This window comes from Eptatretus burgeri, chromosome 6 (assembly GCF_056783735.1).
Source record: "Eptatretus burgeri isolate ZD-2024b chromosome 6, Ebu_testis_v1, whole genome shotgun sequence".
Lineage (NCBI taxonomy): Eukaryota > Metazoa > Chordata > Myxini > Myxiniformes > Myxinidae > Eptatretus > Eptatretus burgeri.
In genome coordinates, this window is record NC_140966.1 from 14,863,501 (window position 1) to 14,889,707 (window position 26,207).

The 26,207-nt window shown below is 34.5% G+C and overlaps 1 protein-coding gene across 16 annotated transcripts in view; it reads right to left on the minus strand.

Annotated features, from left to right (window-relative positions):
* The window catches only part of MICAL3 (microtubule associated monooxygenase, calponin and LIM domain containing 3), a 329,542-nt gene that overhangs the window by 10,961 nt on the left and 292,374 nt on the right, over nt 1–26,207 (minus strand). For 15 of the 16 annotated variants that reach the window (XM_085884102.1, XM_085884103.1, XM_085884101.1 and 12 more), the window contains 2 exons: nt 19,365–19,464; nt 15,152–15,225 (listed from right to left, as the gene is read on the minus strand). In XM_085884102.1, the coding sequence (XP_085740228.1) occupies nt 15,152–15,225; nt 19,365–19,464 (174 nt within the window). Of the gene's footprint in view, nt 1–15,151; nt 15,226–19,364; nt 19,465–25,710; nt 25,816–26,207 lie in introns of those variants that run through there. The other variant, XR_015058963.1, reaches the window with a different exon arrangement.

Sequence of the window (26,207 nt, forward strand, 5' to 3'; positions counted from 1 at the left end):
CATTACATTCACTGTATTAATGTTTGTCATGCTCTTTGTTAAAACTGTAATAATGATAGGTTGTCATCATGTTCACTGGATTAATATTTGTCATGTTCTTTGTTAAAACTGTCATAATGATAGGTTGTCATTACATTCACTGTATTAATGTTTGTCATTTTCTTTGTTCAAACTATAATAATAATGAAAGATTGTCTTCATGTTCACTGGATTAATGTGTGTCATGTTCTTTGTAAAAACTGTAATAATGATAGGTTGTCATCACGTTGACTGTTATAATGTTTGTCATGTTCTTTGTGAAAACTGTAATAATTATAGGTTGTCATCATGTTCACTGTATTAATGTTTGTCATGTTCTTTGTTAAAACTGTAATAATGCTCGGTTGACATCACGTTGACTGTTATAATGTTTGTCATGTTCTTTGTGAAAACTGTAATAATTACAGGTTGTCATCATGTTCACTGTATTCATGTTTGTCATGTTCTTTGTTAAAACTGCAATAATGATAGGTTGTCATCACGTTCACTGTAATAATGTTTGTCATGTTCTTTGTTGAAACTGTAATAATGATAGGTTGTCATCACGTTGACTGTTATAATGGTTGTCATGTTCTTTGTGAAAACTGTAATAATTATAGGTTGTCATCATGTTCACTGTATTAATGTTTGTCATGTTCTTTGTTAAAACTGTCATAATGATAGGTTGTCATTACATTCACTGTATTAATGTTTGTCGTGTTCTTTGTTCAAATTATAATAATAATGAAAGGTTGTCTTCATGTTCACTGTATTAATGGTTGTCATGTTCTTTGTAAAAACTGTAATAATGATAGGTTGTCATCATGTTCACTGTAATAATGTTTGTCATATTCTTTGTTAAAAGTGTAATAATGCTCGGCTGTCATCACGTTCACTGTCATTATGTTTGTCATGTTCTTTGTTAAAACTGTAATAATTATAGGTTGTCATCTTGTTCACTGTATTAATGTTTGTCATGTTCTTTGTTAAAACTATAATAATGATAGGTTGTCATCATGTTCATTGTATTATTGTTTGTCATGTTCTTTCTTGAAACTATAATATTGATAGGTTGTCATCATGTTTACTGAAACAATGTTTGTCATGTTCTTTGTTAAAAGTGTAATAATGCTCGGCTGTCATCACGTTCACTGTCATTATGTTTGTCATGTTCTTTGTTAAAACTGTAATAATTATAGGTTGTCATCTTGTTCACTGTATTAATGTTTGTCATGTTCTTTGTTAAAACTGTAATAATGATCGGTTGTCATCATGTTCACTGTATTAATGTTTGTCATGTTCTTTGTTAAAACTGTAATAATGATAGGTTGTCATCACGTTGACTGTAATAATGTTTGTCATGTTCTTTGTTCAAACTGTAATAATGATAGGTTGTCATTACATTCACTGTATTAATGTTTGTCATGTTCTTTGTTAAAACTATAATAATGATAGGTTGTCATCATGTTCACTGTATTAATGTTTGTCATGTTCTTTGTTAAAACTGTAATAATGATCGGTTGTCATCATGTTCACTGTATTAATGTTTGTCATGTTCTTTGTTGAAACTGTAATAATGATAGGTTGTCATCATGTTCACTGTATTAATGTTTGTCATGTTCTTTGTTAAAACTGTAATAATGACAGGTTGTCATCACGTTCACTGGATTAATGTTTGTCATGTTCTTTGTTCAAACTATAATAATAATGAAAGGTTGTCTTCATGTTCACTGGATTAATGTGTGTCATGTTCTTTGTAAAAACTATAATAATGATAGGTTGTCATCATGTTCACTGCAATAATGTTTGTCATGGTCTTTGTTAAAACTGAAATAATGAGAGGTTGTCATCACGTTCACTGTATTAATGTCTGTCATGTTCTTTGTTAAAACTATAATAATGATAGGTTGTCATCATATTCACTGGATTAATGTGTGTCATGTTCTTTGTAAAAACTGTAATAATGATAGGTTGTCATCATGTTCACTGTAATAATGTTTGTCATGTTCTTTGTTAAAACTATAATAATGATAGGTTGTCATCATATTCACTGGATTAATGTGTGTCATGTTCTTTGTAAAAACTGTAATAATGATAGGTTGTCATCATGTTCACTGTAATAATGTTTGTCATGTTCTTTGTTAAAACTGTAATAATGCTCGGTTGTCATCACGTTCACTGTCATGTTTGTCATGTTCTTTGTTAAAACTGTAATAATGATAAGTTGTCATTATGTTCACTGCAATAATGTTTGTCATGGTCTTTGTTAAAACTGAAATAATGCTCGGTTGTCATCACGTTCACTGTCATGTTTGTCATGTTCTTTGTTCAAACTGTCATAATGATAGGTTGTCATTACATTCACTGTATTAATGTTTGTCGTGTTCTTTGTTCAAATTATAATAATAATGAAAGGTTGTCTTCATGTTCACTGTATTAATGTGTGTCATGTTCTTTGTAAAAACTGTAATAATGAAAGGTTGTCATCATGTTCACTGTAATAATGTTTGTCATATTCTTTGTTAAAAGTGTAACAATGCTCGGTTGTCATCACGTTGACTGTCATTATGTTTGTCATGTTCTTTGTTAAAACTGTAATAATGAGAGGGTGTCATCATGTTGACTGTAATAATGTTTGTCATGTTCTTTGTTTAAACTGTGACAATGAGAGGTTGTCATCATGTTCACTGTATTCATGTTTGTCATGTTCTTTGTTAAAACTATAATAATGATAGGTTGTCATCATGTTCATTGTATTATTGTTTGTCATGTTCTTTCTTGAAACTATAATATTGATAGGTTGTCATCATGTTTACTGTAACAATGTTTGTCATGTTCTTTGTTAAAACTGCAATAATGATAGGTTGTCATTGCATTCACTGTATTAATGTTTGTCATGTCCTTTGTTTAAACTGTGATAATGATAGGTTGTCATCATGTTCACTGTATTAATGTTTGTCATGTTCTTTGTTCAAACTGTAATAATGATAGGTTGTCATTACATTCACTGTATTTATGTTTGTCATGTTCTTTGTTAAAACTAATATCATGATAGGTTGTCATCATGTTCACTGTATTAATGTTTGTCATGTTCTTTGTTAAAACTGTAATAATGATCGGTTGTCATTACATTCACTGTATTAATGTTTGTCATGCTCTTTGTTAAAACTAATAATGATAGGTTGTCATTACATTCACTGTATTAATGTTTGTCATGTTCTTTGTTAAAACTGTAATAATGATCGGTTGTCATCATGTTCACTGTATTAATGTTTGTCATGTTCTTTGTTAAAACTGTAATAATGATAGGTTGTCATCATGTTCACTGGATTAATATTTGTCATATTCTTTGTTAAAACTGTCATAATGATAGGTTGTCATTACATTCACTGTATTAATGTTTGTCATTTTCTTTGTTCAAACTATAATAATAATGAAAGATTGTCTTCATGTTCACTGGATTAATGTGTGTCATGTTCTTTGTAAAAACTGTAATAATGATAGGTTGTCATCATGTTGACTGTTATAATGTTTGTCATGTTCTTTGTGAAAACTGTAATAATTATAGGTTGTCATCATGTTCACTGTATTAATGTTTGTCATGTTCTTTCTTCAAACTATAATAATAATGATTGGTTGTCATCATGTTCACTGTATTAATGTTTGTCATGTTCTTTGTTAAAACTGTAATAATGATCGGTTGTCATTACATTCACTGTATTAATGTTTGTCATGCTCTTTGTTAAAACTGTAATAATGATAGGTTGTCATCATGTTCACTGGATTAATATTTGTCATGTTCTTTGTTAAAACTGTCATAATGATAGGTTGTCATTACATTCACTGTATTAATGTTTGTCATTTTCTTTGTTCAAACTATAATAATAATGAAAGATTGTCTTCATGTTCACTGGATTAATGTGTGTCATGTTCTTTGTAAAAACTGTAATAATGATAGGTTGTCATCACGTTGACTGTTATAATGTTTGTCATGTTCTTTGTGAAAACTGTAATAATTATAGGTTGTCATCATGTTCACTGTATTAATGTTTGTCATGTTCTTTGTTAAAACTGTAATAATGCTCGGTTGACATCACGTTGACTGTTATAATGTTTGTCATGTTCTTTGTGAAAACTGTAATAATTACAGGTTGTCATCATGTTCACTGTATTCATGTTTGTCATGTTCTTTGTTAAAACTGCAATAATGATAGGTTGTCATCACGTTCACTGTAATAATGTTTGTCATGTTCTTTGTTGAAACTGTAATAATGATAGGTTGTCATCACGTTGACTGTTATAATGGTTGTCATGTTCTTTGTGAAAACTGTAATAATTATAGGTTGTCATCATGTTCACTGTATTAATGTTTGTCATGTTCTTTGTTAAAACTGTCATAATGATAGGTTGTCATTACATTCACTGTATTAATGTTTGTCGTGTTCTTTGTTCAAATTATAATAATAATGAAAGGTTGTCTTCATGTTCACTGTATTAATGGTTGTCATGTTCTTTGTAAAAACTGTAATAATGATAGGTTGTCATCATGTTCACTGTAATAATGTTTGTCATATTCTTTGTTAAAAGTGTAATAATGCTCGGCTGTCATCACGTTCACTGTCATTATGTTTGTCATGTTCTTTGTTAAAACTGTAATAATTATAGGTTGTCATCTTGTTCACTGTATTAATGTTTGTCATGTTCTTTGTTAAAACTATAATAATGATAGGTTGTCATCATGTTCATTGTATTATTGTTTGTCATGTTCTTTCTTGAAACTATAATATTGATAGGTTGTCATCATGTTTACTGTAACAATGTTTGTCATGTTCTTTGTTAAAACTGCAATAATGATAGGTTGTCATTGCATTCACAGTATTAATGTTTGTCATGTCCTTTGTTTAAACTGTGATAATGATAGGTTGTCATCATGTTAACTGTATTAATGTTTGTCATGTTCTTTGTTAAAACTATAATAATGATAGGTTGTCATCATGTTCATTGTATTATTGTTTGTCATGTTCTTTCTTGAAACTATAATATTGATAGGTTGTCATCATGTTTACTGAAACAATGTTTGTCATGTTCTTTGTTAAAAGTGTAATAATGCTCGGCTGTCATCACGTTCACTGTCATTATGTTTGTCATGTTCTTTGTTAAAACTGTAATAATTATAGGTTGTCATCTTGTTCACTGTATTAATGTTTGTCATGTTCTTTGTTAAAACTATAATAATGATAGGTTGTCATCATGTTCATTGTATTATTGTTTGTCATGTTCTTTCTTGAAACTATAATATTGATAGGTTGTCATCATGTTTACTGTAACAATGTTTGTCATGTTCTTTGTTAAAACTGCAATAATGATAGGTTGTCATTGCATTCACAGTATTAATGTTTGTCATGTCCTTTGTTTAAACTGTGATAATGATAGGTTGTCATCATGTTAACTGTATTAATGTTTGTCATGTTCTTTGTTAAAACTGTAATCATGATAGGTTGTCATCATGTTCACTGTAATAATGTTTGTCATGTTCTTTGTTAAAACTGTAATAATGATTGGTTGTCATCACGTTGACTGTAATAATGTTTGTCATGTTCTTTGTTAAAACTGAAATAATGATAGGTTGTCATCATGTTCACTGTAATAATGTTTGTCATGTTCTTTGTTAAAACTGTAATAATGATTGATTGTCATCATGTTCATTGTATTAATGTTTGTCATGTTCTTTGTTAAAACTGCAATAATGATAGGTTGTCATCACGTTCACTGTAATAATGTTTGTCATGTTCTTTGTTGAAACTGTAATAATGATAGGTTGTCATCACGTTGACTGTTATAATGGTTGTCATGTTCTTTGTGAAAACTGTAATAATTATAGGTTGTCATCATGTTCACTGTATTAATGTTTGTCATGTTCTTTGTTAAAACTGTCATAATGATAGGTTGTCATTACATTCACTGTATTAATGTTTGTCGTGTTCTTTGTTCAAATTATAATAATAATGAAAGGTTGTCTTCATGTTCACTGTATTAATGTGTGTCATGTTCTTTGTAAAAACTGTAATAATGATAGGTTGTCATCATGTTCACTGTAATAATGTTTGTCATATTCTTTGTTAAAAGTGTAATAATGCTCGGCTGTCATCACGTTCACTGTCATTATGTTTGTCATGTTCTTTGTTAAAACTGTAATAATTATAGGTTGTCATCATGTTCACTGTATTAATGTTTGTCATGTTCTTTGTTAAAACTATAATAATGATAGGTTGTCATCATGTTCATTGTATTATTGTTTGTCATGTTCTTTCTTGAAACTATAATATTGATAGGTTGTCATCATGTTTACTGTAACAATGTTTGTCATGTTCTTTGTTAAAACTGCAATAATGATAGGTTGTCATTGCATTCACAGTATTAATGTTTGTCATGTCCTTTGTTTAAACTGTGATAATGATAGGTTGTCATCATGTTAACTGTATTAATGTTTGTCATGTTCTTTGTTAAAACTGTAATCATGATAGGTTGTCATCATGTTCACTGTAATAATGTTTGTCATGTTCTTTGTTAAAACAGTAATAATGATTGGTTGTCATCACGTTGACTGTAATAATGTTTGTCATGTTCTTTGTTAAAACTGAAATAATGATAGGTTGTCATCATGTTCACTGTAATAATGTTTGTCATGTTCTTTGTTAAAACTGAAATAATGATAGGTTGTCATCATGTTCACTGTAATAATGTTTGTCATGTTCTTTGTTAAAACTGAAATAATGATAGGTTGTCATCATGTTCACTGTAATAATGTTTGTCATGTTCTTTGTTAAAACTGAAATAATGATAGGTTGTCATCATGTTCACTGTAATAATGTTTGTCATGTTCTTTGTTAAAACTGTAATCATGATAGGTTGTCATCATGTTCACTGTAATAATGTTTGTCATGTTCTTTGTTAAAACTGTAATAATGATAGGTTGTCATCACGTTGACTGTAATAATGTTTGTCATGTTCTTTGTTAAAACTGAAATAATGATAGGTTGTCATCATGTTCACTGTATTAATATTTGTCATGTTCTTTGTTAAAACTGAAATAATGATAGGTTGTCATCATGTTCACTGTAATAATGTTTGTCATGTTCTTTGTTAAAACTGAAATAATGATAGGTTGTCATCATGTTCACTGTAATAATGTTTGTCATGTTCTTTGTTAAAACTGAAATAATGATAGGTTGTCATCATGTTCACTGTAATAATGTTTGTCATGTTCTTTGTTAAAACTGAAATAATGATAGGTTGTCATCATGTTCACTGTATTAATGTGTGTCATGTTCTTTGTAAAAACTGTAATAATGATAGGTTGTCATCATGTTCACTGTAATAATGTTTGTCATATTCTTTGTTAAAAGTGTAATAATGCTCGGCTGTCATCACGTTCACTGTCATTATGTTTGTCATGTTCTTTGTTAAAACTGTAATAATGATAGGTTGTCATCATGTTTACTGTAACAATGTTTGTCATGTTCTTTGTTAAAACTGCAATAATGATAGGTTGTCATTGCATTCACTGTATTAATGCTTGTCATGTCCTTTGTTTAAACTGTGATAATGATAGGTTGTCATCATGTTAACTGTATTAATGTTTGTCATGTTCTTTGTTAAAACTGTAATCATGATAGGTTGTCATCATGTTCACTGTAATAATGTTTGTCATGTTCTTTGTTAAAACTGTAATAATGATAGGTTGTCATCACGTTGACTGTAATAATGTTTGTCATGTTCTTTGTGAAAACTGTAATAATTATAGGTTGTCATCATGTTCACTGTAATAATGTTTGTCATGTTCTTTGTTAAAACTGAAATAATGATAGGTTGTCATCATGTTCACTGTAATAATGTTTGTCATGTTCTTTGTTAAAACTGTAATAATGATAGGTTGTCATCACCTTGACTGTAATAATGTTTGTCATGTTCTTTGTTAAAACTGAAATAATGATAGGTTGTCATCATGTTCACTGTATTAATGTTTGTCATGTTCTTTGTTCAAACTGTAATAATGATAGGTTGTCATCATGTTCACTGTAATAACGTTTGCCATGTTCTTTGTTAAAACTGTAATAATGATAGGTTGTCATCATGTTCACTATTATAATGTTTGTCATGTTATTTGTTAAAACTGTAATAATGATCGGTTGTCATTACATTCACTGTATTAATGTTTGTCATGCTCTTTGTTAAAACTGCAATAATGATAGGTTGTCATCATGTTCACTGGATTAATATTTGTCAAGTTCTTTGTTAAAACTGTCATAATGATAGGTTGTCATTACATTCACTGTATTAATGTTTGTCATTTTCTTTGTTCAAACTATAATAATAATGAAAGGTTGTCTTCATGTTCACTGGATTAATGTGTGTCATGTTCTTTGTAAAAACTGTAATAATGATAGGTTGTCATCACGTTGACTGTTATAATGTTTGTCATGTTCTTTGTGAAAACTGTAATAATTATAGGTTGTCATCATGTTCACTGTATTAATGTTTGTCATGTTCTTTGTTAAAACTGTAATGATGCTCGGTTGTCATCACGTTCACTGTCATTATGTTTGTCATGTTCTTTGTTAAAACTGTAATAATGATAGGTTGTCATCACGTTCACTGTAATAATGTTTGTCATGTTCTTTGTTGAAACTGTGATAATGATAGGTTGTCATCACGTTGACTGTTATAATGTTTGTCATGTTCTTTGTGAAAACTGTAATAATTATAGGTTGTCATCATGTTCACTGTATTAATGTTTGTCATGTTCTTTGTTAAAACTGTCATAATGATATGTTGTCATTACATTCACTGTATTAATGTATGTCATGTTCTTTGTTAAAACTATAATAATGATAGGTTGTCATCATGTTCACTGAATTAATGTGTGTCATGTTCTTTGTTGAAACTATCGTAATGATAAGTTGTCATCATGTTCACTGTAATAATGTTTGTCATGTTCTTTGTTAAAACTGTAATAATGATAGGTTGTCATCATGTTGACTGTAATAATGTTTGTCATGTTCTTTGTTAAAACTGTAATAATGATAGGTTGTCATCATGTTGACTGTCATAATGTTTGTCATGTTCTTTGTTAAAGCTCTTTGATAATGATTGATTGTCATCATGTTCATTGTTCAAACTGTAATAATGATAGGTTGTCATTACATTCACTGTATTAATGTCTGTCATGTTCTTTGTTAAAACTGTCATCATGATAGGTTGTCATTACATTCACTGTATTAATGTTTGTCATGTTCTTTGTTCAAACTATAATAATAATGATAGGTTGCATTCATGTTCACTGTATTAATGTTTGTCATGTTCTTTGTTCAAAGTGTAATAATGATAGGTTGTCATCATGTTCACTGTGTTAATGTGTGTCATGTTCTTTGTTAAAACTATAATAATGATAGGTTGTCATCATGTTCACTGTCATAATGTTTGTCATGTTCTTTGTTAAAACTGTATTAATGATAGGTTGTCATCATGTTCACTGTCATAATGTTTGTCATGTTCTTTGTTAAAACTGTCATCATGATAGGTTGTCATTACATTCAATGTATTAATGTTTGTCATGTTCTTTGTTCAAACTATAATAATAATGATAGGTTGTCATCATGTTCACTGTATTAATGTGTCATGTTCTTTGTTAAAACTATAATAATAATGATTGATTGTCATCATGTTCACTGTATTAATGTTTGTCATGTTCTTTGTTAAAACTATTATAATGTGAGGTTGTCATCACGTTTACTGTAATTATGTTTGTCATGTTCTTTGTTAAAACTGTAATAATGATAGGTTGTCATCATGTTGACTGTCATAATGTTTGTCATGTTCTTTGTTAAAGCTGTGATAATGATTGATTGTCATCATGTTCATTGTATTAATGTTTGTCATGTTCTTTGTTAAAACTATAATAATGATAGGTTGTCATCATGTTCACTATTATAATGTTTGTCATGTTCTTTGTGAAAACTGTAATAATTATAGGTTGTCATCATGTTCACTGTATTAATGTTTGTCATGTTCTTTGTTAAAACTGTAATAATGATCGGTTGTCATTACATTCACTGTATTAATGTTTGTCATGTTCTTTGTTAAAACTGTAATAATGATAGGTTGTCATCACGTTGACTGTTATAATGTTTGTCATGTTCTTTGTGAAAACTGTAATAATGATAGGTTGTCATCATGTTCACTGGATTAATATTTGTCATGTTCTTTGTTAAAACTGTCATAATGATAGGTTGTCATTACATTCACTGTATTAATGTTTGTCATTTTCTTTGTTCAAACTATAATAATAATGAAAGGTTGTCTTCATGTTCACTGGATTAATGTGTGTCATGTTCTTTGTAAAAACTGTAATAATGATAGGTTGTCATCACGTTGACTGTTATAATGTTTGTCATGTTCTTTGTGAAAACTGTAATAATTATAGGTTGTCATCATGTTCACTGTATTAATGTTTGTCATGTTCTTTGTTAAAACTGTAATAATGCTGGGTTGTCATCACGTTCACTGTCATTATGTTTGTCATGTTCTTTGTTAAAACTGTAATAATGATAGGTTGTCATCACGTTCACTGTAATAATATTTGTCATGTTCTTTGTTGAAACTGTGATAATGATAGGTTGTCATCACGTTGACTGTTATAATGTTTGTCATGTTCTTTGTGAAAACTGTAATAATTATAGGTTGTCATCATGTTCACTGTATTAATGTTTGTCATGTTCTTTGTTAAAACTGTCATAATGATATGTTGTCATTCTATTCACTGTATTAATGTATGTCATGTTCTTTGTTAAAACTATAATAATGATAGGTTGTCATCATGTTCACTGAATTAATGTGTGTCATGTTCTTTGTTGAAACTATCGTAATGATAGGTTGTCATCATGTTCACTGTAATAATGTTTGTCATGTTCTTTGTTAAAACTGTAATAATGATAGGTTGTCATCATGTTGACTGTAATGATGTTTGTCATGTTCTTTGTTAAAACTGTAATAATGATAGGTTGTCATCATGTTGACTGTCATAATGTTTGTCATGTTCTTTGTTAAAGCTGTGATAATGATTGATTGTCATCATGTTCATTGTATTAATGTTTGTCATGTTCTTTCTTCAAACTGTAATAATGATAGGTTGTCATTACATTCACTGTATTAATGTTTGTCATATTCTTTGTTCAAACTGTCATCATGATAGGTTGTCATTACATTCACTGTATTAATGTTTGTCATGTTCTTTGTTCAAACTATCATAATAATGATAGGTTGCATTCATGTTCACTGTATTAATGTGTCATGTTCTTTGTTTAAACAATAATAATCATGATTGATTGTCATCATGTTCAATGTATTAATGTTTGTCATGTTCTTTGTTAAATTTGTAAAAATGATAGGTTGTCATTACATTCACTGTATTAATGTTTGTCATGTCCTTTGTTAAAACTATAATATTGATAGGTTGTGATCATGTTCACTGTGATAATGTTTGTCATGTTCTTTGTTAAAACTGTAATAATGATAAGTTGTCATCATGTTCACTGTATTAATGTTTGTCATGTTCTTTTTTAAAACTATAATAATGATAGGTTGTCATCATGTTCACTGAAATAATGTTTGTCATGTTCTTTGTTAAAACTGTAATAATGATAAGTTGTCATCATGTTCACTGTATTAATGTTTGTCATGTTCTTTGTTCAAAGTGTAATAATGATAGGTTGTCATCATGTTCACTGTGTTAATGTGTGTCATGTTCTTTGTTAAAACTATAATAATGATAGGTTGTCATCATGTTCACTGTCATAATGTTTGTCATGTTCTTTGTTAAAACTGTAATAATGATAGGTTGTCATCATGTTCACTGTCATAATGTTTGTCATGTTCTTTGTTAAAACTGTCATCATGATAGGTTGTCATTACATTCAATGTATTAATGTTTGTCATGTTCTTTGTTCAAACTATAATAATAATGATAGGTTGTCATCATGTTCACTGTATTAATGTGTCATGTTCTTTGTTAAAACTATAATAATAATGATTGATTGTCATCATGTTCACTGTATTAATGTTTGTCATGTTCTTTGTTAAAACTATTATAATGTGAGGTTGTCATCACGTTTACTGTAATTATGTTTGTCATGTTGTTTGTTAAAACTGTAATAATGATAGGTTGTCATCATGTTGACTGTCATAATGTTTGTCATGTTCTTTGTTAAAGCTGTGATAATGATTGATTGTCATCATGTTCATTGTATTAATGTTTGTCATGTTCTTTGTTCAAACTGTAATAATGATAGGTTGTCATTACATTCACTGTATTAATGTTTGTCATGTTCTTTGTTCAAACTATAATAATAATGATAGGTTGCATTCATGTTCACTGTATTAATGTGTCATGTTCTTTGTTTAAACAATAATACTCATGATTGATTGTCATCATGTTCAATGTATTAATGTTTGTCATGTTCTTTGTTAAATTTGTAAAAATGATAGGTTGTCATTACATTCACTGTATTAATGTTTGTCATGTCCTTTGTTAAAACTATAATATTGATAGGTTGTGATCATGTTCACTGTGATAATGTTTGTCATGTTCTTTGTTAAAACTGTAATAATGATAAGTTGTCATCATGTTCACTGTATTAATGTTTGTCATGTTCTTTTTTAAAACTATAATAATGATAGGTTGTCATCATGTTCACTGAAATAATGTTTGTCATGTTCTTTGTTAAAACTGTAATGATGATAAGTTGTCATCATGTTCACTGTATTAATGTTTGTCATGTTCTTTGTTCAAAGTGTAATAATGATAGGTTGTCCTGACATTCACTGTATTAATGTTTGTCATGTTCTTTGTTAAAACTAAAATCATGATAGGTTGTCATCATGTTCACTGTGTTAATGTGTGTCATGTTCTTTGTTAAAACTATAATAATGATAGGTTGTCATCATGTTCACTGTCATAATGTTTGTCATGTTCTTTGTTAAAACTGTAATAATGATAGGTTGTCATCATGTTCACTGTATTAATGTTTGTCATGTTCTTTGTTAAAACTGTCATCATGATAGGTTGTCATTACATTCAATTTAATAATGTTTGTTATGTTCTTTGTTCAAACTATAATAATAATAATGATAGGTTGTCATCATGTTCACTGTATTAATGTGTCATGTTCTTTGTTAAAACTATAATAATAATGATTGATTGTCATCATGTTCACTGTATTAATGTTTGTCATGTTCTTTGTTAAAACTATTATAATGAGAGGTTGTCATCACGTTTACTGTAATTATGTTTGTCATGTTCTTTGTTAAAACTGTAATAATGATAGGTTGTCATCATGTTCACTGTAATAATGTTTGTCATGCTCTTTGTTAAAATAAAATTAAGTTAAAAAAATAAAAAATAAACTATTCACGTAGAACAATTATTGGTTGGCAGAATGGGCTGAGCTTTTACATCACATTTAACTGTTTAATTTTTCCAGAACAATAGAATATAATGTGCATAATTTGAACCTTGATATCAAAATGAACCAATGACAGTAGAACAATAAATGGAAGTAAAAAGAGGAATGTCAAGAACAATTGCCGAGTTTTCTATTGTTCTGTATTTGGTGTTGAACGTATGACTATATCATTATTGTATGAGTGAGAGGTCATGGTCAAAATAAGTACGTCAAAATGAGACCCAATCAATTTGGTTTATCAGTGACATATTTCTATCTGTTCTGTCACGCCGCGAAATTACATGAATACGACTGAAGTACATTACTTTCCACAATCACCGAGCACAAGCTTTGTTGCTCTATTTCAATTTTCATGATTGACCATCGGCTATCTAATCACTGATGATTAGTTAATGCAGATCACAAATTGGATTGGCCTGCATTTTTGCCAAACATAAGAGTATGTGTCACATTCATGTCCTCTTGCTCTGAAGAGGATTAACGCCCAAGTTTTCAGCATCATTTGCTTCGCACAGCAATGAGGATAACTTTGGTGATATAAAAGATATTTACTGAATTACAGTATATAATCCATTTATAAAATATATAGCCATAAAACCGACAGACAAGGAAGGTTCTGCGTGAATTGTAAAGTTTTCATCAATGTTGGTCTACCTATTACAGGATTATTGCCTGAAAAATGGATATGCAGCAGGGGAAAAACAAGTGAGTAAAGAAGAGAGGGCAGGAAGAAGAATGAATCTTATGATGCTTTTCAAATGTTAGTATGCGTATATCATATGGGGAAAGGAATGATAGCGATAAATTTCAATAAAACCTTCCTATTATCGTCCGATTTGATGGTGCAGAGATAGCGCTGTTTGAGCTGTTTAATCTGGATCGCAATCTCAGCCCGACTATAAAATGTCACATTTGTGCTTAAAACTTAAAGAATCACTTAAAGAATCACTTAAGAAGAATCACTTAAAACATTCTCGTAGTCGGATCCAGATCCGGATCTTCACCAAAATCAAATCAGTTCGTCCTTGTCACACACTGAACCTGTCCACAAAATTTCATCTGGATCCGTGCAAATTTTTTTGAGATATCCTGCACACAGACAAAAAAAACAGGCAAACAAACAGAGACAGAGAGGGGTGAAAACATAACCTCCTTGACTTTCGGTGGCAGAGGTAATAAAGGAGTTAAATGTGATGTTAATCATTTGATGATAACGCAGTTATAAGTAAAACTCACATCATGCTCAAAGATGTAGCCATTGCTTGTTTGTGGAAGGAATTACATCAATTGCCAGAGCGAAAATTTCTTTGCTTTCCAAACCACGAAACAGACAGCAACTTTGTTTGATGTACTAAGTATTGTGGGTACAAAGACGATGCATGCGATACAGCATTTTCTGTGTCCCAAGTTGCTCAATTTTGCAGTGAGAGTTCACTCACTGAAGTGAGAGACTTCAATATTCACTCCAACTCAAATTCAAAGTACTTGAACAATGTCCGAAAACATTTGATGCAATTACAACCTTGAGAAATAGGCAGTGGTAGGAATGAAACACGACAGGTCAAATCACAAAGTGTCTTTTGTTCGCGAAGGCAGAGTAAAGTGTCCCTTACCATCCAAGGCCATGCGTTCTCGGAGCTCTTGCTGAAGTCTGCTCTGCCTGTCTTCGAGTTCAAGTTCCCTTGCACTGGTTGCAGAGAAGCACAAAGAGACAAAATTGCCCTCGTGTTTGGAGAACAAAACTAACTTTACTTTTACAAATGCCACAAAATAATGTGATAAATGAGCTTTATACTATAATACTCAATGTACAAAGTCGCAAAGAGCCCACGTCGGCTACAATTTCCAACATCAGTGTTTAAACACCAAATGTGTTTGAACTTATTGGTTCCTAACACACAAAGTAAAAATAAAATGTTCAACAAAGAGGCCAATAGCAAACAAAAATAAGTTCAGGGAAGTAGGGAGTTAAGGAATAGGAGAGAGGAAAAAATTAAATAAAAACGCGTGCGAGTGGAGTGAGTGGGTCAGGGTTAGTGGAGGGGTTCATATTGTTTTGCTAGGAAACGATGTCAAAAGTTTGGAAGCAAATTCAAATTTGAAAGGAAAAAATAAAATATCAAATGCTATGTTACGTTTTTAAGCCTGGTGTTGGCTTAGTGGTTAGGGTGGTGGCTTGGGATCCAAGGGTCCTGAGTTCAAGCCCCGTTGGCTGCTGAATTAACACCAGGGGGTTGACTCAGCCTGTCATCCTTCCGAGGTCGGCGAAATGAGTACCAGTGTACTGGTCCCGGTGTATGCCCCGGATAGAATAGGTGTACCATATCCCTGTGTGTCGTAAGAGGCGACCAGGGTTGGTGTCAGGAAGGGCATCCGGCGTAAAACATTGCCTCAAGAAAAAGCCAAACCCCTGCACAGCAGGGAAAAATGGCTGTAAAAAAACGGTCATTTTATTATTTTTTATGTTATGTTTTTAATTCTAATGATAAAGTGAAAAATAAATAAATCAAATGAATATTATGAGGACCAATCAAAAAGGGTCCAGGACGTGTTGTATCAGTGAACAGCAGTGGACATGGACTGGTGTGAACTGTAGTCTACGGACTGGATGCGATAAGTCTGGTATTTGAATGGAACAGACGATTTTGCGAATGATGTGGAAACAACTGAAGATTTAATGAAGGCAGTGCACAGCCATCGACAAGCCGTGACACGATTCACACTGTGCAGTCTCTTGTTCACAACTCGCGACACCAATCAATCGGCAGCCTGGCTGCGACACTGAGCATCTCGTGTGGTTCCTGACAAACTACGCTTAATGAAGACTTCACGCATCGTGTGGCTGAACATTGTATTCCTGAGAAATTGTGAGATCGTCAGAAACAGAAACGACTGACATGTCCAGTAGGTCGAAAAAAAAAGCTGCGGATATGCGGAACCATCTTGAAGCACATCATCCAAAGATGTACTTGAAGAACTCTGAAATACAGGCCTAGAATGTAGTGTGGAAGTTGCCTCCATCACCACAGCCAAAGAAATAGGCAGCGTCTATCTTGGTGAAGTGACCTCACAACAAGCGTGCGTTCATCCTTCGGCAAGTCGTTAACCATCACCTTGCTAATGTCCATGTCGAACTCTCCAACCCACTCTCCTTCATTAGGAGTTTTGGTGGAGCTTTGTCATGTCACGTCCATTTTCCTACTGTCGGTACATCGCCTCTTTCCCCTCTTCGCTAGTCCATGAGCTTAGAGTTTTGTGTTTAAAAAAAGCCGAACTGATAGGTCACGTGGGAAGTCATCAATGCTCACAATGTTTGTTGGTGCCAAAGGAATTGTTCCCAATGAATTTTGTCCCAAAGGACAAACAGCGGCGCTCTCTTTTACGAGGATGTGCTCAGTCTCATCAATTCTATATGCAATGTAAATGTTCAAAGGGCAAATGGATCCTTCAGCCGGCAATGCGTCATTCCATACGTCACTTCTCATCCGTGACTTTCTCGCCAATCGTGGCATGTCGTCATTCCCGCATCCTCCGAACTCGCCTGACCTTAAAACTGTGCGACTTTGTGCCGTTTCCCAGTCTGAAGTGCCTTTCAAAAGGCAGTTGCCAAGAATGGTTTTATGGAAATTGTTACAAGCTCTTTGAAAATGTTGGAAGAAGTATATCAAAAGTGAAGGGATAACACTGAAAGAAGACTAACTTCTGTGCATAGTTTGTTCGTGAGAGGGAGGGTCATGATCATGGTCTTAAGAGAACCAAAAATTCAACAACGATTAAAAACATCAACACTCAAATGATACTTCAAGCAGATTAGCCACCCTTTGTTTTGATAGCATCTTGATGTAGATAAGGTATTCGAGCCGTTTATTTTCATTAGCGTTGCGTTACGTGGCGTAATTTGCCTCTTAACACAAATTAATCCCAAGCAAGCGAAATTGCTGATAAATCTGAGCATTTGGTTGGCCAACAACGGCTACCATTCTGGATGGAAATTTAAAAGCATTCTTAGGGTCATTATTTTGTTGGATTACGAACCTGTTACAAATAAGACAAACACCAGGATGTATTGCTTGGCTTTGAAAAAGCCTTGATGGCTGTATGTTTTATCAACCCTGTAAAAACCGATTTCTTCCCTTAATTTCCCATACCATTATCCCACTACCTCTCTCTCTCTCGATACAGACACAAATACGGTATCAGTACGTGGATGACACGTTTGTTATCTGTCCCAGCACGGCTATTAATGCAATCCTGGAGGACATTGACGGAACGTTTCTTTCCATCAAATTAACACGTGAGGAAGAGCGGAATGGGGTCACTTCCTTTTCTGGACACTATGGTAACGAGGAACCCCAATGGAAGTTTAAGCGTGATGGTAATATAGAAAACCCACCAAGACGGATCACTACCTTGAGTTCGGGTGCTACCATCCTACAATGCATAAAACAGCTGTGGAAAACACACTGGTGGAAAGGGCAAGAACCATACCTTCCATCTTGGAGGGCATGATGAAGGAAATACATGTACAATTGGTCTTACAAACAAACGGTTACCCAGATAATCTCTGCCCAAAAAAGAAAATGCTCCTGGCAACTCCAAGAAAACGGAGGATACCACAGGAATCAGCCACGGGTTTCTGCATACTACCTTGTCCCACAGGATCGGTAGGATTGTAAAGTTGGTGGAGGTGAAGGTGAGCTTCCAACCGATTTATACCTCGAGTTGAGTTCTTACCACAGTCGAGGACAAAGTACCCAGGAGAGACTGCACAGGTGTAGTATACAATAGCCCTTGTATATGTGGGGCAGAGTACATAGGACAGACCGGAAGGACCCCGGGCCAGCGCATTAAAGAACACCGCAAATCCTTTGAGTGTAACCACCTGGAAAGATCAGCCATTGCGAAACATGGGTTGAGGCCTGGCCATATTCCTCTATGGGATGAGGTGAACATTCTGGCTACATCCCCAAACCATACTAGAAGGCGTATACTGGAGGCGTGGGACACTAGACAAATGGGGTCATCTCCTGCAGAGGAGACCATAACCTTGGCACAAGCGTATGGTCCTCTTATACATCAACACTCTCGAGATGCTCCGGTAGGGGGAGAAGGGCGAAGACAAAGTGGGACATGATGGCTCTTGTTGACGCTTAGAAACAACATGAACAGCGAGGGTGTAAAATGCAATTTATATACCTCATTAATGGATGCTTACATGGGTTTGTGTTGGAATTCGCATCGTCATGTGATCTTGCAGAAGTAGCTCGGTGATTGGTCGACTGAGCAGGCCCACCCCGTTCCACCTCCATAAAAGGGCGGAGGATAATCACGGGAAAATTTGCTCTCAAGAAAGGCTAGTGGAGGTACGGCTTGCCGTATTGCTGCTCGAAACGTTGAGCCATTTGGTACAACTACAGGTTGGAGTACTCATAATGGATCTTGTTGATACAATCCTCAACCACCCATTGTTACTGGATATATAAAATGTCCCATATTTACATAAATATAAATGCTTATAGCTTCTTGTTTTTCGGCCCATAATTATGAGATTGGCATCATTGAAAAGAAAAACTAGACTTTGCACTCCTCGATATTTCGATGAAGGGTGTCTATTTTGATTACAGCAATGGTTGAGTAACATGAATAGACTTGAATGTTTTGTTTCTAATCTGTAATAAATGTATTCTGAAATACAACTTATTAAAACTAATAAACTTAATACTATATATAGCATAAAATATTTTCACACCGACCCAGAGATTGTATCGCTTCCAAACTTTAAACCCGAAGCATAAATAGCGCCCAATGCCAGAGTGGTTGCCTTACAAGATCATGAGCTCGGACTCATAGCGGAAGAGAGTATTTTTCTCCTGAACAAGTCGGAACCACTCCTGCATGAGCTGAGGGTCATCATTTTTGCTGAGGCCTGCAGACGACAAGGCACAGTACATCAAAACCACGCTGTCTCAACATGAAATGGGGTGCATTGCAAGGGGTCACTTTTACTCTGCAGAACTATGCCGTCACGTGACTACGCCATACATTCAGCAAAACCATGTTTGTCTATTTGGATGAAACAGATGGGTTCTCTAGGTGTTCTCTCACAACCATCTTGCCTTAAAACCCAGAGCAATTTCAACTTTTAAATGCTTGACGCAATTGAAGCTGGTGTCTGTTGTGATAAAGGGTGAGACCAAATACTAGGAATATCATAACAAAATAAAAACAAACCTTTACTCATTTCCATCATTACTTAGTTACCGCTTTGGACCTGACTTCAACAGACATAATTGTTGATAAAATATAGTTGGCCAAAAGCCATTTCCACACAATTGTGAGAACACAATTCAGAAACCATAAGTACCATTCACTGGACTGTTGCAACAATGAGAGCCTTTCTGAAATGGCAAGTCACACTCCTGTTACTCCTGTGCTGGTTGTTTGGAAAACTATGCCTTTCAAGATTTTACAACCAAAGGAAATCAACCCTTTCGTTATTTAACACACTGCTCAAAACAATCAAATGATTGTCTGACTTTCTATACTCTTATGGATAAAACATGGCAGGATGGTGTTAGAGGCAGTGTACCTTTGAACGCTGTATATCTGAGGTTTGATTATAAACCCGATTGGTATTTTGCAGGCAGGGTGTTGCATCATAAAGTGCAACGTCCATCGCATGGACGTTAAGAAGGGTGTCCCATCTGCCAGCACTAGCTGGTCGACATTAAAGATGGCACGGCGTCCTCTGTGAAGAAGAGGCGAGTTGCTGCCGGCACACTGATGACATTTCAAATTCGTGCCACGTTCAGTTGAACGTCGGGCATGGTCAGCCGGTTCGTGAAAGACTTGAAGCAAAATTTTTCCTTGGCCACTCGAGTAGATGGGAATAATCAGAGCAATTAAAGTAGTAGTGTAATCGTAGTTGCATTGGTCAAAGCAGTTGCATCAGGATTCTGTAGTTTTCTGTACATAAAAAAAAACAATAGTTATTTGCAGGCTGGTCCATATGACTTGAGACCCCCAGCCAGCAAATAACTATACAATGAAATACAGGTATTGAGACTCACAAAAGAGCAGAACAATAGGGGGGCAATGGATCAACAAACAAAATAAGACAAAGGGGCAAAACAAAAAAAACGGATTCAACACAGCACAAGGAAAGGAAAATCAGGCGAGGACGAGGTGTCGATGGAAAACACACTTGAAATTCTTTCGGAAAGACCTCAAGACACAGGACTCTGAAACAGTTCCACAGGCGTGAAAAGAGGGGTATGAAAGAATGGAGACTTGTGTAGGTTAACAAGAATAGGGTTTCAAGAAGAATGTGTGCAACGTGGAGGGGAAGTGGAGAGATGAGAGGACAGGAGGAGGAAGACCAGAATAAAGTAAATAACGAATGGCAAGGTCACCAATCTGCCTCTAGTGAGTAGTAAGCACACCCTGAGCATCACCTTCTAATATGAGATTCCTATGATACAGAAGACTTTGGATTTCAGGGCCAAAATGGATCAAGACGAGAATCAGCAGTACCAGTTCAGTGAGGAGACAAGTTCCATGACACTCCCGATTAAGGCCTTGTACACTGTTAAAAACTGAGGACAGCAGAGGAAGGACTTGGCTGTGCAGAGAATCCCAAGGCGGTGGCCAGCTTTGGAGCAGGAATATGATCTACCCAAGATAGGTTATAACTGATAGTGAGGCTTGGGAGTTTCAAAAACTGCACATCTCCCAGAAGCTGACAACAGAAATAAAATGGGTAATTTACCTGCCGATCCCATTATGGAGGAACAAAGGATTCTGCCGCAGCGTGCCTAGTTGTGAAGGGGTGTGGAACAAAGTGGCAGTGGCCTGAAAAGTAAAATATAATTAATTTTCCATTGACAAGGACATGTTTTCGATGTACATCAACAACAGATTTGGTTCCAGGACACGACCTTGAGGTATGCCGGTCTCTCAATGGACAGCGTGGGTTCGTATCCTGTCACAATCTGCTGCTTGTGAGTGCATCAGAAACCTGATAACCAGTCGATGAGCAAACCATCGATAACACTGTGGAAATCAGGGTGGGGTGTTAGACAGAATGTTGTACACAGGAGATGTCCAGTGAAATAGCCCAAACCAATTGTTTGACATTGAAGGCATCCCACCATTTCTGACACTGATGCAAGCAGCATCTTCAAGGTGAAGTGTCCTGAGCAGAAGTAAAACTGATGGACAGAGATCAGAGAGTGAGAAAAAAGATGAATCTTGAGATCTGCTGTAATTATCAATACCATTACATCGATTATGATATGGTGATATGGAGAAGACCGACTCCTCTATAATGAAGAGCATCGGTTTTGGTATCATTCTTATGAACTGGGATAATTGTGATGATTTTCCATCATGTGGGCAGACTGCCCTCAGAAAATTACCAGGAAAAAAAAGAGTGGAGAAAGCGGAGTCGAGAAAGCAGATATGATTTTTTGAGTGTTAGGACACTCGTGCCATGTGGACCAACGGCAGTGGAGGAATGAAAAGATGCTCGGGATTTCTCTGCACCTTGGCAGGAGCGAAGTCTACATGCTAACGGATGTTTTCAGTGATGGGGTGTAGGATAGGTACAGGAGGAGAGGGATTAGGGACATTGGGCTTGTTCTTCAAAGTCAGGGTTTAGGTAGTCAGCATTAGCATGAGCAATGTTCATTGTGACCCCAACCTTCAAGAGCAAAGGAACTGATGAGTGTTGTATTGCACAGATGGAGACAGTTTTGACCAACTGCCACCAACGTTTGGTGGATGGTGAAAAGACCGGTGATTTTCACATTACGGGCAATAGCAATTTAATAAATTTCAATAGAAATCCAAATACACATCAGGTACGAAGACGTTATGGGCCAGGATACTAAGAAACTTTTTACGTTGAATTTAGTGCCATTGTGTAATAAATAACGAAGCAAGCACGTACTTGTTTCTCACTGTGTCGTATCACTTTGAGTTCAATTGCCAGTGTTCATTAGCATACGTGAAATAGACCTATGAAGTCATCTACAGTGTGAAAGTGACTTGTGCAAGCATTGATTTATTGAGATTGGGATATCTTTGTATTCTCACTAATGTAGTTAAATTTTGTCATTGTGTTTTTGATTTATCAATTTAACTCTTAAAGGATAACGAACTGCCGTCTTGTTCAATAATAGGGAAGACCATGTACACACGGCCATTGAAAGGCAGTGAGCATGGTTTATGTGAAACAAATTAATTTTAATTCAGCACATTAACTATTCTCGTGAGCTGTGATAATGCAACTACCCATATGGCAAGAATGATGGAATGGACAAAGACATGTCATCTTTGTAAGCGAAGTAAATTGTGGCTTCTTGCAGGCTTCCTTCCTGTTCTTTCTCCCTGTGCATAGGTATTGGTGTTTGGAGAAGATAAGAAAAAAAACACACACACACACACACACACTTTTTTTCCTGTATTTATACAACTAGCAAGTTGCCCATACCCACACAGGATTCTAAACGGGGTAGGGATGGAAAGGCAAAAATGGAAATGGCGCCTTCTGTCACCGAGCCGGGAAGCTGGGAGCAACAATTCCCAATTACTGCCACATCCCGTGCAACTCAAATGCTCTAACGGTGGTGAGGTGCCCCATTTGAAACTCTTTGTTCGATATATGTAGCTTTTTGATGCCTCGGGTCCGTAACAAAAACATGTATTGGTGTCAGAGCCAGTGACCAATTGCAAATTAACAGGGGGATCGCATCAACTCCAAGTCAGCTATTTCCTGCCAAGCTCATGCCAACTTGTATTTTGATCGATGGGTTAAAATATAGTATGGTATATCATAAAATTCTCACCAAATTAATTTCTCATTTAAAGAAACTTATCAAATGTGGAGTGAAATTTTCATTGCCAAAATATCAGGGTATCGTGTGATGAAACCACAAATCTTTGTTAAAACTACTAGTAACCTCTGGCTTTAGCTCGCCTGCATGCTAAACTCAGGTTTGCCTCCCAAAAGCAATGGCACACGGCGAATCAAAATGAACAGATCGGTCAACAGTGTTTTTACTGCCTTTGTCTTTTCTGAATAGTCCATCTTTATGAAATGTTTATAGGCTCACACTCATCTTCAGAGCATTGCATATTCGAGCTGCATTACTTGCGTCGCATCAAGCGAGCCACATTGGGCATGTTTTTGGAAAACAACAGAAAACTGTTGCCATGTTGAAAGTCAGATTTTTTTTCTGAAAATTAAACCATGCATTATGTTATTGAACATTATTCCATCAATGCGATAAAAAATATTCAAGTGCAACATTTTTTGACACATGCCCTTTTTTGTATACAAAGTCATGGCTCGTAGAAGAGCTAAAACACTGAACAGATCAGGACACAACAGAACAAATGGAACAATAGAAAGACGGGGGAAACACCAACAACAGGGTTGAAGGATAAAACAGAGGAAAACTTGGACAAATGATTGGTAAGGGGTAAATGAGAGGTAGGGGAGGACGCATGAGCTGGACAAGATCGTTGCCCTTTAAACAAAAATGGTGGCACTGCTGAGCACCCTCCCCAATCTCTTTCCCTTATACATAGTTTTGTTTTCATGTTATTTTCTCTCAAACTCAGTTTGTTGCAACGTTCTTCCCACTTACACATTTCCTCTCATCTTACCCCCTGACTGTCATCAATTTTCACTTTATTATTTGACCCCACTCCCCTGCCCCACCAAAACCCACCATTCGATCTGCCCAAGTGTATACCTAATATACACTGGATTGCCCTTAGTCCTTAATTGCTTTGAGCAGTGCAATAACAAGACCCTTAAACAACCATAAACAGGTCTCAGAAAACCCCTCAGACAACCCTGCAAAAACATAAGGTATAAAGTGCTTCAATGAAATATCAATGGCAAACTACAGGAAATTAATCCAATCACAAGAGAAGCTGACATCTTTCGCATGTTCTGTTCAAAAATTAGAATCATTGAAACATGACTCGCAGACACAGCAAGAAGAAGCAGCTGGAATGGTGAAGCATTGTAAAAAAAAAATGATGAAATAAACGAATAATAAAATTAAACGATTCAAAGCCTAGGAGATGAGGTGGAAGAGCATGGCAAACAGGTGGAAAGTGTGAAACATTAGAAGCGAACTTGTGACTTTATAGAGTGCACAGGAAAAAGCAGAAGGAGAAGGTTAAGAGGCAAGTGTGCATAGCTGCCTGAATTGTGCGTGTAAAACCGAGGCAATGGCAGCCTGAATCAACCATAAGCCAGCTTGATTGTGTTCAGCATTGAAAATATGAAAAGTATATTGTAAGAGACTTTATTCATTCCAGATTAAACTTTCCTCCAACGACGAGATTGACCTTTAGCTGTCAGACAGGTTATAGGCACGCTTGTGCTGAAAATTTTGCGGGTTTTTGTTGTTTGTTGTTTTTTTTAAAAGAACAAAACCCAGTTTTTGTTATTGGTGGCTTGTTTGCATAAAAATGGTTATAATCATCATTATTTATGAGCACTGGAAAGAACTCCATATGATAAATTTCTCATCTGTGAAATGGATTAAAAGTTTTGAGGGGCATTGTCATTCCAAAATGGTGCTTTGCAGCTGCGAGGATCTAAACTAAATTTGATTAGTGGTGTTTATCCTCACAAGCAACTGAAATGTGTTCCCTCAGCAGATATTGATGCATGATTGGAAAAATTATCAAACAAAGCACGTACATCGGGATTGACTTCCAAAGGGCTGTGCACATGATCAGTTTGCATGTGGCTGGATAAAATACATCACCAAATGAGCTTTGTTACTGTGATATTATAAACCTGAAAAAAATGTATACAAGCTGCATGTCAACTATTTTGACATTCACCAAATGCAAAGATATCATTTGCTTATCAAAATATTGATAGAAATTAAAGAAGTCACTCATAATTTATTGAAATCCAGATATTACAAAATAAAAATTGGATATTTTCAAACCTACAACTGCCAGCAATAATTTTATTAGTAAGAAAATATTTTCTGAAAATAAGAAAAGTTTTCTTGAAACAATAAAACCATGACAACATTTTTCTTGTGACCAGAAGCATTTTCTCTTTTTTTTTTTTTTCTTTCTTTCTAAAAGTGGAGTAACATGAACAAATGAGAACGGCACTCGGAAGAGAGCATACCTCCCGCAGGCTGAACCGTTTAAGTCTTGTATCCCACTGATAGGCCGAATATGCGTCCAGACCTGAACCAAAATCGAATTGGCTTGTTTTCGTCAAGCACCCAACCTGTCCACAAATTTTTGAGAAACCATGAAATATATACTAGTGGGGCATGCTTACACATTATAAGCAATAACGAACCGTGTCTCATACTTAGGTACATAATAAATAGAAGCTTGATGATTAAAGGCAAGCATTACTGACCTCGTGTGAGATATCAATTGAGGGTTTTATTTCACAGTTTACAGTTATAGAAATGTACTAACTAACATTTTTATGAAAGCATAAACATTATAACACTTACCAGTGTCCTATACACATTATTTCAGGTCGCTCACCTGCAGTGAACACAAGGCTGTACAGTTTGTTGTACTTACAAGGCATATAGACATACATTTATATACATATACATATATATACATATACATATATACATATACATATATACATATACATAT